This window comes from Anser anser (assembly GCF_964211835.1).
Source record: "Anser anser genome assembly, chromosome: 15".
Lineage (NCBI taxonomy): Eukaryota > Metazoa > Chordata > Aves > Anseriformes > Anatidae > Anser > Anser anser.
In genome coordinates, this window is record NC_139736.1 from 16,006,297 (window position 1) to 16,020,967 (window position 14,671).

General features: G+C 41.7%; 1 protein-coding gene across 23 annotated transcripts in view; it reads right to left on the bottom strand.

Annotated features, from left to right (window-relative positions):
• The window catches only part of MAPK8IP3 (mitogen-activated protein kinase 8 interacting protein 3), a 71,184-nt gene that overhangs the window by 11,879 nt on the left and 44,634 nt on the right, over positions 1–14,671 (bottom strand). For 15 of the 23 annotated variants that reach the window (XM_083800653.1, XM_083800658.1, XM_083800656.1 and 12 more), the window contains 13 exons: positions 13,975–14,127; positions 12,306–12,387; positions 10,400–10,551; positions 9,547–9,603; positions 8,922–9,092; positions 7,064–7,190; positions 6,101–6,196; positions 4,332–4,493; positions 3,209–3,374; positions 2,556–2,741; positions 1,733–1,919; positions 765–887; positions 445–525 (listed from right to left, as the gene is read on the bottom strand). In XM_083800653.1, the coding sequence (XP_083656779.1) occupies positions 445–525; positions 765–887; positions 1,733–1,919; positions 2,556–2,741; positions 3,209–3,374; positions 4,332–4,493; positions 6,101–6,196; positions 7,064–7,190; positions 8,922–9,092; positions 9,547–9,603; positions 10,400–10,551; positions 12,306–12,387; positions 13,975–14,127 (1,743 nt within the window). The remainder of the gene's footprint in view (positions 1–444; positions 526–764; positions 888–1,732; positions 1,920–2,555; positions 2,742–3,208; positions 3,375–4,331; positions 4,494–6,100; positions 6,197–7,063; positions 7,191–8,921; positions 9,093–9,546; positions 9,604–10,399; positions 10,552–12,305; positions 12,388–13,974; positions 14,128–14,671) is intronic. The other 8 variants (XM_083800655.1, XM_083800642.1, XM_083800650.1 and 5 more) reach the window with 6 other exon arrangements.

The following is a 14,671-nucleotide window of genomic DNA, read 5'->3' on the forward strand; positions in this document are numbered from 1 at the left end:
CTACAATTCCCATTCAGTTTAGCATTTGCAGGAACATCCTGTAAAGGCAGAGGATCATTCTTACTTATGTGTAATAGGATTATCCAACAATTTCCTGTTTAGTTTAACTTCTCTTTCACACTTTAAACTCCAACAATTTCAACAAATTCCACCCAATTTACACCCTTTTGAAATTTTGCTTTTCTCTTTCCCACTTTTTTCTTCCCAATACTGCACTTGTCCTGTAGCACCTCATTCATGGTATTGGGTCACATCTGTAATTGAACGGGGTAGTGGCCCAGTACAAGGCTTTCTAATAACAAAATCCTCAGGAAACTTTCCTCACAAATCGATGCACTTAGAAGTGTAAGGAAAAAGATGACTGACAAAGAACTATCACCCCACCAAAGACATCACTCAGTCACCAAACCTCCTCCTTCAGCATCCCTTGGAGTGCACACTTACACTAGACTCAGTACGGAGTCTTTCAGCTTTATTGAGTGCAGACACTTCTTCCAGTTAGACACCGCAGAGTGCACATACAGCCTGTAAGAAAGGACAAATCAGGGAGGATTAGCAGCAAGGCCCCACATCTTCAGCCTGATAGAAGTAGGACACGAATGTGCGACGTGAGGTGAAATCACAGTGTCCATGATGAGCTGAGGGCTCAGAACTAGTAATGAATCCCTACTGCAGAAATGAAAAGCAAACTAGATGTATGAGGATGAGTGGAGGCCAGAGGACAACTGAGGTGACAGAAATCTGCCAGCCTAAGGGGAACCTACCAGCCATTCTGTGCTCCCAGCCACATGGTGGGGGCAGCACTGGTGCAAGTCCCAGCAGCATCCCCATTTGATTCCTGATCTGGCAGTACCGTGCTCGACTCTGTCTTCAGCTGACCATTCTCCCTTAAGAGACAAAAGAACATTGTTAGAATTGTTTATGAACAGCAATGCACAGAATGCCCATCTGCGCTCACAGGCTGGCACTGCACAGGCAGATAAGGGCATCTGTATATACACATCACATCCATCTCTTCAGAGTTTTTCAATTGCTTGACTCCTGAACATGCAAAACTTTTTTCTCCCCCAAAGCAAATAGCCAGTGCTTTACAGCCATAGAAGTTAACTTAGTGTTTAGCAGTAATTTTCTCTGTTCAATGATTTCTCTGTTCATTTCTAACTACAACAGAAACAACTGAGAATGACTTTCAGGAACAACTGGAACAAGGAATGACTTAGGAACAACTTTCATCCCAGATTTCCACCTTGCTCCTCAGCCCATCACATCAGACACATTTATCTTAAGAATTTTTGGGCAATGACTTTTTTCATCATCTTTACAGCACATAATTATTATTTATGCTTTCTTCATTATCTTTACAGCACATTAGAGTTACTACTGGAATAAACACATGATCATTTTCACATGTGGATCAATAAGGTCCTTCGGTAAGAACATTAAGTGCACGTGTGTTTTGGAAGATCCGTCTCAACAGCATTTCTAAATTCACACTGAGAGATCAAATATTTGCTCTTTAACAGCTGATATATAATCTGCTGCTGGCTAAACCATGTTTATTTTCATTTCGTTTCTTCCTCTCCTTATCATCTCACCTGTAATACTATTTGGACACAAAACTAAAAAAAAAAGTTTGACACTTTATCAGAAGACCAGGCTTGTTCTCATAAACAGCTTACAAAAACAGAGCTGGTAAAGAACTGTACTGACACATTGGCCCCGGACAGCCTACCCATTCTGCCTAAGAGGTGCCTGCACAGGGACTGGATCCGTAAACACGTGCTCTGTGAGGGGCCCAGGCCGGGCTTGAATAGGGTCTGCTTCACTTGTACCATTCTCTGGTACCTCTGTAGCTTCTGTTGCCTCCTCTGTGGACTGGGACTGGTTGATCTTCCCATTGCAGACAGCAGCCACTTCACCTAAGAGACAAAGAACAGCAGGAGATGTACAAAGGGCTGAGGACTGAGCTGTAAGCTAGCTAAAATCAAGTTCCTTTTTTTTAATTTTTTTAATTTATCCTTCCTTGCCAGATACAATCAACCCCTGAGCTTGCATCACAGATAGCAGTTTATCCAGAGTGTTTGCTGCTCTGATGGGGAAACAGAGGTAGTTTTCAAGTAAAGCACCATCTGTGACTAGCAAAACATCAGAAGTTCTCCAAGGCTATCACTGCAGTATGGAATCAGCAAGAGCATTATTATGTTTTCCATACAGGCTGAATTGACTTAACATGAAGCCATGGTTGAGAGGAGAAGGCCACAGCTGAGAAAAGAACAGAAACAAATTTAACAGGGCAAACGTATAACCTGTCCAAAATACTCTGCTCTATTAGCCCCACAGCCAGGTTGCAGGATGGGGATCCCTTGGAGAGAAAATGAGGGCTCTGAAGATAAAAGTACCAAAGGGACTTTGGTCTTCATGTACTGCATTAAGAAACTTCTTGAGATCTCTGAAGTAGTTAAGTCAGGGACAGAAGGATGCAGCTATAACACTAGAAGGTCATATGGAACTAGCTGTAATTGGACTGCCAGTAAGTTTTGTATCCCAGAACTCACTCTGTCCCTTGTCCAGCACAGGTGTGTCGCCACGCGAGGAACAGTTGCTTCGTGGCACATTGCAGCGGGTTGCACAGCCCACCAGAGTGATTCCTGCCAAGACACCATCTGTTCCAGATGACTCTTCAGGATTTACATCTCCCTCCAGAAAGATCTCGCCTGGAGGATAATCACTCTCACTGGCCGCTGAAGGGCAAAGAACAGATTCTCCCATGAATCTAGCAGCCACTGCTAATTTAAATGTAGCAGTACTCCTGAGATCACCATGTGGAGGGAAGACACTGATCCTCGAGGTTCAATAGCCCCATGGAGGCACCACAACAGCAGTCAACACTGTGGCGAATCCCCTCATCCCTAATGTCAACATCCAGGACAGCTACAGAGCCCTCCCAAACCTGGGCAAGGCTCACTCTTGCTCCCAAGAGACATCCTTTACATGCCAAAGGAACCACTTAATAAATGCTCAGGAGTGAAGGATCTCCACAGAAGTGTCCTACAAGAAGGCAAGATCTTGAGTTACAGTTTTGAGGGACAATTACAGAATGCAGCAGCATCCAAGGGTTCGTTCTGAAGTGATGATGCTACATTTGTCACTCCTTAAGTGGAGAGGGTGACCTTGTGCAGCTCACAGACAGTGTGTGGACTGTACTTACCAGGGATGCTGGAGATGCAGAGCACATGAGCGTTGCAGACAGTGAACTGGTCCACTACTGTGCCAGGCTGATTGGCATCAATGATTACAACTTTACTTGTTGACAGTGTACTGGTGAGAATCCAGACACGACTGGATGTGGCATCCATTTCATGGAATTCCTTTGCCTTCAGGAGAGCAAACACACGGGCAGAATCAGCGCTCCTCTCAGATCAGACTGAGCATATTATTACTTGGCAACATTTGTGTATGCAAAGACCACAATACCAGCTCCAAAGATCCAACTCTATCCCTAGCTGGTGCAGATAAACAATATGAGCAACATAAATTGCCTTCACATTGCTGCACTTGTATCTGGAACAGTGGCCAAAAGCCTGTCTGGCTCCCTAGGGCCAGGGAAATTTGGCCATTAATTTGTCTGAGATATCTGACTAATATCACTGAACACTCACTTTGGACAGAATACCATGAAGCTGGGATGCACTCAAACTATCAGCTTAAGCATGCTGATCCCAGAAAGACTATATGTCAGCGGTGTGAGACAGCTGTGAACAACTCCACAAACCAGGAAGGATAAAATGCTGTATTATCTGTATACGTATCTGTATTCTTAAGAATGGCTTGGTTCTTAAAAACAAACAAACAAACACCACAACACTAAAAAACAGAGCCAGAATACATCTCAAGAGCTTCATCTTCTGAACCAAATGAACTTACAGACTTTATTATGTCTATACTCTTCTTAAAGCTTTTTGATGATGATGTTTTTTTTTGTTTAAGTTTACAGTGATGAGGACTCCATAGTCTTCCTAGCAAACTTGTCAGTCCTTAACTGTCCTCATTATTAGCAATTTTTCAAAAATTCCAAACGTTTCAAAAGCTGAAGTTGGAAAGTTCTATCCTGGACAATTTATCCCAAATTACACAGGGTTCCTGACAGAACCATACCACCAACCTTCCCCCACAAGAAAATGTCTCAGAAATACTGCAACAGTAGCGCATGTAGAAATGACTTCTCTATATATGTAGTAAGTGTAATACAAAGGTACTGAGAAGAGAGGACATGTAAGAGATGGAATGAGAAAGAACACTGGAGAAAAGACAAGTCAATTCTCTTTACTGACCTTTTTCTTTTCAGGAGAGGTGTGGTTACTTTTATTGTTCTCGCACTCCACTTCCCGATCACAAGTGAGGGGATCACGTCCAGGATCCAGTTTCTGCCCATTCCCAGACTCCTGCTCCAAAGGTCTCCATCCCATGAGATTGACTCCAGCTGCACACCACAGCTAAACAACAGAAACAGAAATCTGAAGCAGACTGTGTAAACATACCAAACAACTAAAACATTAAGGTAGGAACAATAGATCTTGTTGATTTCTACTAGAGGACATAGTCACGCTTGATGTAGGTAAGAAAAGGTATCTCTGCAATCTAGCAAAAATCACCAAGTTTTTAACAGATGTGTCAAACATTTAAAGGAAATAAAAATAATAAATCAGGTATATAACTGAAAGCAGTCTTCTGAAATGTCCTCAGTTTTTCTGAGCATGGCATTCGTAAGTGATTGTAGCAAAGCAAGATGGAAGCTACTACTAGTCTGGGGTACAATAAGAAGCGTTATACTCAACCAAAACTGACAGTGACTGCACACCCAGTGCACTTCTGATCCTCAGTTCTCCTCCCACACTTGTACTCTTCTGTCTCCTCACATATCCTTAGCCCAAAATCAGTGCTTGTCTGATCTTAGAGACCTATTCAAGGAACTAAGCCTGCAAAAATTGTCCTAAAATCATCATAAAAAATATACTGAACAGAATATTATCTAAAGATCACATCAAACTTCTAAAAACAATTAAGAGCATTAAAATTTTTCTTACAACTTAAATATCACAATGAAGTCTAAAATCAGCACTAAATTTTGGTGAAGTTAATGGTAGACTGCTTATTTAGAAACAACTAGTTACAGCAGATAAATGTGCTACCTGCAGAGAGAGGATCACTTATTCTCAACTGCAATTCTACTGAAAACATTCTAGTATTGATTATGGTGGTTTTACCCTGCTAGGAAGCTAAACTCCACCACAACCACTCTCTCACTCCCCCTCCTCAAAGGAAAAGGGGGAGAAAATATCATGGAAAGGGCTCAGAGGTTGAGATAAGGACGGGGAGATCACTCGCCAATTATTGTCACAGGCAGAAGAGACTCAATGGAGGGAGATGAATATAATTCATTGTCTATCACTAACAAACTAGAACAGTGAGAAACTAAAAGCAAACTAAAACCACTTTCCCCCCATCCATGCTTGGCTTTGGCCAGCAGCAGGTCCCTTTTGGAGCTGGCTGAAGCTGGCTCTTATATAACACGGGGCAGCTTCTGGGCTCTGCTCCCTGCAGCCCCCCTGCTCCCAAACACTTGCCATGTAAACCCAGTGTATTGATAGACACAGCTTCACAAAAATCTTCTCTAGCTAGTTTTAGCCTTTTCACTGTTAACTTTATTCCCGGTCAAGAGTGGAACCAAAAGGAAGGATGATGAAATGTGTGATCCCCCACTGTGCTGTAGAACACATCTGCCCCAGAGCCTTATACCCTAAGGAGTCTTAACAAAAGCTTTAAATAATATAAGATGTTGCTAATATTATGTATGTCTCAAAAAAAAGCAAAACCTGTATGACAGACATGGGAGCTGGCATCCAGCATCAGCTGAGAATTATGTACGAGTGGTACTTTTCCCTACATACACTAGAAACCACCATTCCAAAAGAGGAAGCAGAAGGTGGGATTTGGAATGAACAAAAAATGCGGACTGTTGTAAAAAATGCGTATTTAGCAACCAAGTTCTGTTTATTCCATGTCCACTTCTGGACTGCAATCGTGTGCAGAGGCAACATACCTTCATGGTTGGATCCTTCTCTACTAGTGGGCGACAATATACAGGCACAGGGACATTTTTCATGCGATTATCTTCCTGACCACCATTGGGGCTCAGCTGTGGGGAAGAGGAAATGGAAAAGACAGTACCAAGGCATAACCACTAGGCTACGGCAACCGCAGTGTAACCAATATGGCAAAAACAAACTTCTTAGCCTCATGGGTGGGTGCCAATAGCAGTTGATGCTTCATCTGACATCTTGCATGAAAAAGTCCCTACAGGGATGGGAACTTGAGAGACTGTTTCTCTCACCATGATATGGTGCACGAGGTATGGTCAGCTGAGGCTATCTGCTGCACTGGCGACAGACACAGGGTTGTTAAAGGACACTCCCTGTGCAGAAGTGTGCAGAAGCCAGACCACTGGCATTCTCTTCCACCATGTTCTGAAACTCCTCCACTTTCAAGCCACACTACAAGACTCCTCCTTTTTAGATGATCTTTGACCAGAGTTAAAGGAGCCGCAGGCCAACAAATAAGGCTGGTGACATTTTATTTTGTGTTACTGCTGGGGAGAATGGGGTGCAAACTGCACTACGTTTGTTTTTTTATACTAAACAACTAGTAGAGTTCTCATGGTATAAATTAAATATCTGATGTTGAATTCCAATTATAATAATGAAGGAAGTAAAAACAAGGACTGGGCTCTGGACAAAGGCTGATTACTTTTGTTTTAGACTAGGTTCTTTCAGCACCTTTACAAAGAAGAATGCTCCCCTGCTGGCTGCAGTGGAAATACAGAAAAGATTAATTTATTCAGTGCCTGCAATTATATCATACGGAAAAGACATGCACTTAATACCCCTAACTGGAGGTATTTAACAACTATGGCTAAAGTTACCAGTGGGAGAGTTAGGTCTTCACTGGTATAACTGAGAAAGACAGTGTCTACTTCCCCATAGCCTCTCTGGGGCATGGTATCTACCTGTTTGTACTTGGCAGGGAGACTCCAGCCACAGGCCTGCAGTCGCCCATCATCATTCCGCACGTGCTCCCGGACCTGTCGGTACTGCTCCCGCTTCTGTTCACGACGTGCTGAGGATGTGCAGTCACTGAGGAGAGAAGCAACAGCGTTACTTTTCAGTCTGTGGTTAAAAACACAGGCAGAAGGGACTTTGTCATCATGGGGAGAGTAAACTCAGACAAAAGAGTTTAAGAATACAAAGCAGCAAAAATCCATCTTTGCACAAGGAGAAAAGGAGATGCAGGAAATGAAAGAAAAACTCTGTTATGAAGCAGACATAACGCAATCCTAATCTCTAATTCCCTATTACCTGAATGATGTGGCAGGCCAAATCATGATCATCTCTACTTCAATCTTCCAAGAGCCCTTCAGAAACAGAACCAACCTTCCATGTGACCATCTATGAGATAGCAACTTTTGCTTAGCTGCTACAGTTTCCTTATCTAAGGTCTCCATGAGGTAGGCATTTTGAGTTCTTCTTTATTATAGTCAACTATTTATTTTTCTGTCCATTTTAAAGCTTTCACTGCTGACAGGGAAAATATGCACTAATTACTGTTGAAACCGCAGCTTTCAACACAATGAAGCCAGCTGTGGCACAAGTAAGATGAAAAATTGATCTGTGAGCTCTTAGAATACAATTTAATATAAAAAAATGCTGATTGAATATCAGTTCTCTCTCTCAATATGTTTTTAAAGAATCACTCCAAGGTATGAACAACATCAGAAAAAATCCAAGCCAAAACAAAAACGCCTCCACACACATGGAATGACACACGTACTTAAAACAAAACCCCCCTAAACCATATACTTAAAAAATTATATTTAAATTATTATACCTAAAAAAAAATTTTAAAATATACTTAAACCAAACCCTTAAAACAAAACACTCTCCAGCACATGCTTTTTCCCCTGGGGAGAGGATGAGAAAACAAACAGCTTCTGACAGCTGTTGGACACACCATTTCATGCAGTTTTGAAATGCCTGAGACACCACACGCAATGGGTTACCCTATGGTAACTAGATAAGAACAGAAGAAAGGCAGTGGGTAACTATAAAATATAAATTTAACCTTTTTTTTTTTTTCTAAAGAAAATCTGCGTACTCATGATTTATTGACTTTCCAGCAAACACCTGACATTGCAGAAGTTACACTACTTTACCATCATATTCTCCAAAGTCCTTCCACAAAAACATAGCACCTACAGACTGTACAGCCTCACAGCTGTAGAACACAGACACTCTGAAGTCAAATAAAGCACAGAATAGTTTTCCCCCTCCTATGAGAGACATAAAGGACAGGGAGAAAACTCTGCAGTAGCAATATTTAGAGGCTCTTTTTTAGCATACTTAAAATTAAAATCAAATATTGTATCACAAATGTGATGTTGAGAGAACTTTTGTCTTCACCTGAAGTCTCTGTCAACAGGGTTGGGCAAGACACTCTCCAACCCACTGTCCCAGCACTGCCAAACTACCACAAAAGTCCTACTTCATTCTTTCACACAGCCTGCAAACATCAGGACAGAACTAGGCTTGAGGCCAACCTCAAGGCCAACAGTGGTCCCTGCTGAGATGAACCTAGAAAGGCCTAGGAAGCCATGGTAGCCATACTTCGGGAGAGTCAAGCTGCTGCCAGTTTGCTAAGCTTATACATGCAGTACAGTAACCGATGAGTGAAAGATCAGGGTGCTAAACACATGAAACATTTTAACAGCACGGAAACTATTTTTCAGTGGAAAACAGCTTATTTTAAGAAAAGGTGCTATCTGGAAGAGCTATGGGGGAACCTGGCTTGGGGCACAGCATGTGACTCACTCTTCAGGGAAGAACTCCAGGGTGCGGCTGCCAGAGGAGATCTGGCACATGGTGTGACTGCGACGCTGGCTGAACCCTGCTGTCGTTGGAGACTTGTAGTGGATGTTCACAGATGGGTAGGTCCTCTTTGCTGGTGGGGGACTTGAAGAGGAACTGAATAGACGGCTGAAGCTAGGGACAGGAAAAGGCCAACAAATATTAGAAAAGGAGCCTGGGGACACATCATAGCAGAGATTCACAACAGGGAAAGCACTATGCGTGCTAACAAGGTAGGTGTTTTAAGGTACTTTAAGCCCTTCATGAAAACTGCACTTTTAGCTTCCAAAACCAAAGTCCTTCTGAAAACACCCCTTTATTCAAACTGATTCTGAGCGTACTTAAGTTTCCATCCCAGGGCACTCATAAGCCCTTCCAGCTTGTAAAACAAAATGATAGGGATGTTCAGATCTGATTTTACTTTCACTAAGGACAAAGGAATCCCTTGAAGGCAAAAGGGTTCAGCTAAGAATAATTCTAGTTGACTTCTCATTAACATCAGAGAAGAAATCTGTTAAGATGCTGTATGAAGCAGAAATAACAATGCTTGCCCTTTTCTTAATCTTACACAGACCACCAAAGAACTTACAACTGCCAGATGGTAGACTTCTTCTTTTCCTGGACGGATGGGTGCTCACGGGAAGCTCTAAGGATAAATACAACAGAATCAAGTTAATTTCAGCATCTTTTGCCCAAATTTCTGCCAACCAGCAGGCCATTTCCATTAAGGAAACCATGCCAAAACTCAGAATTCATTCTAGAAACTTTCTAACAGTGTGTAAAACACAGAGGAATTGACATGCAGTCATTTTTATGGAAGCACACCCAGCTACTTTATATTTCAATATTGATATTAAGTGCAAATAAGTGTGTTCAATTCAATGATTTATCATAGAATAATAGAGCATTTTGAGTTGGAAGGAACCTTAAAGATCATCTCATTCCAACCACCCTCCCATGCCATCCACTAGATCAGGTTGCCTATGCCTCGTCCAACCTGGTCTTGAACACCTCCAGAGATGGGACATCCACGACTTCTCTGGGCAACTTCCTTTATTAACTCCCTTCAACAGTATCACTGCCACAGTATTAGTCTGGTAATTACAAACCCCAGCATCACATTCATTTTAAGCCACTGCCAAATGAATTAATTAATTAGAAGTAACCCTGTTCCCTATAGCTTCTAGCTTAATTAGCACACAAGAAACTAGCAAGACAAACAACTGTCCAGTATCTCCAAATAACAGTGGCAACTCTTCATTTGCAGCCCACATTCAGGAATACGAGAGAAAGAATCAGGTATTAGGACAGAAGAATTTACCGTCTGGAAAACTTTCAGAACTTCTCCCGTATCTTGGTAAGAGCTTCAAGGCTAAAAGCTCAAAGTCCAACATGGCCAGGTTTTGTCCTAAATGGGAATGTTCACCAATATCCAGCCTCACCTGATCATCTCTGTCCACCTGACAGCCTCCTGGAGCTCCATCAATCTCTCTTTGTATTGATTGCGCTCCATCAGAACCCTTGCCATTTCTACACGGGTGAAGCGACGTCGCTGAGCTATGGGAATGTTGTCCTGCAGAGGGGAGGAGCACTGCTTCAGCCAACAAAAGATGGAAGGGGATTGATGTTAGTATAGGGCAAGTCAGGAGATAGAAAGAAATACTTGTTAGTGCTCTTCCTTGTTTGCTTGATTACCCCCTGCCTTTCCCATTTCAGGTGCTAATTCTAGACAAGTGATCTCCAAACCATGGCCCACGGACCTCTGGGTGTTCTGAAAACCCATCAAAAGTAGAATTAGAATCATCACCAAACTGAAAGCCCTACCCAAGGACTATTGTCATTAAGGTGTTTTGGTAATCTGCAAGGGATTTTGAGAACTGACAGTGGTCCCTTGGTCCATAAAGTTTGGAAAACAAGGATTTAGTGAAAAAGATTCAGTAGCAAATTCAGTTACAAGCAGCAGGGAACACCAGGTTATGTCCTCTTTCCCTTCATGAGGACTAGGAAGAAGGCACTTTGTTAGTACACACTGATAAAGGCACAGGGCACAAGAAATTAAAGAAAGGCCTTTTGCATTTTGGTGACACAATTTAGCCTTCCAGTGAAGGCACATGTCACGCTGGGTTAGAAGGCAACAGCAAAGAGATTCTAAATGCCTCTTCTGAGGAGTGGAAAATGAGAATAAGACAACTAGACTGGGTAAAATATCTGCCCCAAGAGAAATTCTAACGATGTTGGGAACTCTTTACTACAAGTGGCACTGGGTTGTGTCTAAACTGTGGCAACTCCCAATCACAGCTTGGTTGATGCGGTACTGCAGAGAGCTGGACTAACACAAACTAATCAAGTCCCTCCTCAGCCTCCCTGGACTTGGAATAAACCTGTACGGCCAGTCAAATCAAGAATTATATACATGAAGAGGAATTTTACACACATCATCTCATTAAAAAATAAAAAATAAACAAACCTCCTGTCAGCTCGTATCAAATAGAATCTACTTCTCTTCAGCATTTCACAAGAACAACTTGAAAACTTTACTACCTACCTAAATTATCAACAGACTAATTTCATCCCAGTTAAGTCAGGAGTTTTAGGCTAAAATTAAACTTTGTTCAATACCTCTTGGAGAGGAAGAACATGGTAATATTGAAAAGAGGTGTATCTAATTTCCTGTCCTAGCAAAGGAGACAATTACAGGTGATCTCTCTCTTACCCTCTGGTTTGCTTCTTTCTTGGCTACAGTGGAGTTTGCTGAAAAGCCTGTATCTTAGCCAAAACACTCTAAAGAACTGTCATGAGCCTTCTCTGCCTGTACTCTGAAATAGGCAGTACTGGCTTATATATACAAAATAATGTGGAAAAACAATGCTGCAAGACTGGAGATTACAGAACTGTTAAAAGAAGACGGTTACTGCTGCAAAGCTGCCTATAAAACCCAAGTTTCACTGCACAAAGTCCTCATAGTTTACAGCTTCCCTGCCAACATGAGATAAGGTCTTCTCAAGAAGGCTGACTATCACAAGACCCTGTAAGAAAATACTAGACTGTCAATTCAAAAGTGATGAAAACCAGGTAAAATGGGAAGGTGTTGAGCAGGGCGCTGCTCAAAAACTGTTCTGCTGAAAGCACACTGTGCACTTTATTGTCACTGTGTCAGCTGTTCATCTTTGCCAAACTACAGTTTGCAAGTCATATGCAAAGGTAATCTCATGGCAACAACCTGCAGTTCACCAGCTTTGCCCTCATTGTTAACAAGACTGATCAGTCTGCATCTCAGGTATCACATATGAATACAGAAGAAGTACATAAACCCCCTTTCCCCACAGGCATTTTAGTAATGTAATATACCAATTCTGTACAGAGATAGCTGCTTACATCCTCCACCTCCTCTTTGGGTTCTCGTCGTGCAACAATCGCTTCAGATTTCACTCTAGGAAACAGGAAGAAATGCATCAAACCAGCAAGTAATACTGTGACTACAATTGGTGGGCTCTCTGTGAGGTGTTTTGGGGAAAGAATCATCTATTCACGATGAGAAATCATTTGGAGGGAGAACTGGATGCATCACAAGGCACCCATTATGAGATGCTTCTCTGATACGATTCCTCCCTCTTGCAGCTTGTTACTCTGAACAGCTCCATTGACATCAGCCCCCTTCTTTGGAACACTTGATTTAAGCACCAGGCCCCAAAACACTGACCACCAGAACAGAACTGTCAATAGCTATTTCCAAGCCATAATCTATATTCAAATGTTTGATGAGATCTTAATCATGTAAAACTGAGCCATCATCAACAGCTAATGCTAGCTTAAGCTTGTCTAGGCTGCTTCTCTTTTCAGTGCAGTGAAAAAGCCTCTAATATGAAGATCAGTTTGTCATAATGGTAAAGAAGAGAACACCAAATACATGTTAATAAACTATTTACAGTATTTATCTGAATGTTTTTAATTTCTTTAAGCCCCATACTGAGGTTCAGTCCCATCTGAATTACAAGAACTTCTATTAGCAAGAAAGACAGTACAGAAATGCCATCTCTCTCCTAAAAAAAGCACACCAGACAGTTAAAAGTCCATGTCCATACTGCATAATATATTACATACATTATGAGAGACTCAAAAAGGCATTTTCAAAAAATCAGATCTACTTCCACTGCTAGTGAGATTGCCTTCACTTCAGACATTTTGAAGAGACCAGTCTGTGTTACTCTTAGCGACTTTGTGCTCAAATTACAAAATAACAGAGGTAACCTTCCAGATTCCACATGCAAACTAAGCACTGTCCGCCGAATCTGAGATACCACAGTGCTGATAGTACAGCTAATTAAAATGTAATTATGTATCTTCGAGCCCCATGGGGCATGCATAGTCTTATGGATATGAAATCTTCACAGGCTTTGCTAGGCATTCAGGCTGAGGTTTCTCTAGTTCGAGTGGAAAATTAGAAATGGGATATCTCCAAATGCTACCTGCATAGGGCTCTAAAATCTCTTCTCCCTCTTCTTACTCTTAACTTGAACATTGAAACAATTCAATACTGACATTTAATCATTGTTTGTGGGAATCTGCATGAGCTCTTTCATTAAATTAATGGGCATTCATCCCTCTCAGTCTTGCCCACTGCCAGCATCAAACTTTTAACAGTTTTCTTCAAAACAACTGTTCCAGAAATTCCTTTTTTAAAAAAAAAAAAAATTGCAAATTGAAATTATGAACGCTTTAGTCTGGGGAGCCTACATTTGCAATCCCTGCAATGGAATCCTAATGTTGGGGAGAAAATTCTGCAGGTTTTCTAAGGTTCAATAATCTATTTCAAACCAATAAAAACCAATCTAAAAACATCAGAAATAGCTCAGCCACATACCATAAACCTTGAAATGCTCTGTAAGGTACCTTTGAATTCCAATACTAATGTCCACGAGGGAAATACAGTAAAACTAAAAGAGCAGGTAGATTTACCTCTACCTGAGGACAGAGCTCAGGTTCTCCTTGCTCCCGGGGGCAGCAGTGAATCACTCACCTTTTCAGCTCTTCTTCCAACTCTTTGACTCTGGTTTCCATTTTGGCTTTGGCCTGCTTTGTTGCCTCAAGTTCTCCCTTCAGCACCTCTTGCTCTCCAGACAGCTGGTCCACCTTGGCAATCAAATCATTCTTCACAACGTTCAAAGCATTTCTTAAAGGTGTGAAAGGGACAATAAGCAAAAATGCCCAAAAACAGCAGCCGTCCATAAGAGAGACTTGAAACTAAACTCACAGGCACTACAAGGAGAGTTGAAATGAGCACATTGAAATAACTCAGTCAGTCTATAAGTCATGGAAAAGCACATTTTGGCAACAAAGAGGTGCAGAAGAAAACAGAAGTCACCATAGCTGGTCATGATGAGGTTTGTCTAGTCTTGCATTCTGACCGACAGACCAACATCAGGTGCAGGAGGTTCAAGTCTATTTTAATAGGATTAAGGTTCCAAAAACACCTTTCAGAACTTATATTATCTGTAGTTGTTGATAACTGTGGATGAAGGTGACGCACATAAGCATTTCTAATCAGTTGTGAAATATCTCAAAATCTTTAAAATTAGCAGCTTCCCGCCATAATTATTCAACTATCACCCTTAGGATTACTTTGTCTTCCTCTCCCCTGTTGCTTAGCTTCTTTACTATCTAGTTTGCCAACCTTTCACACAGGATAAGCCAATTACATTGTCTAGCTCTTCTTT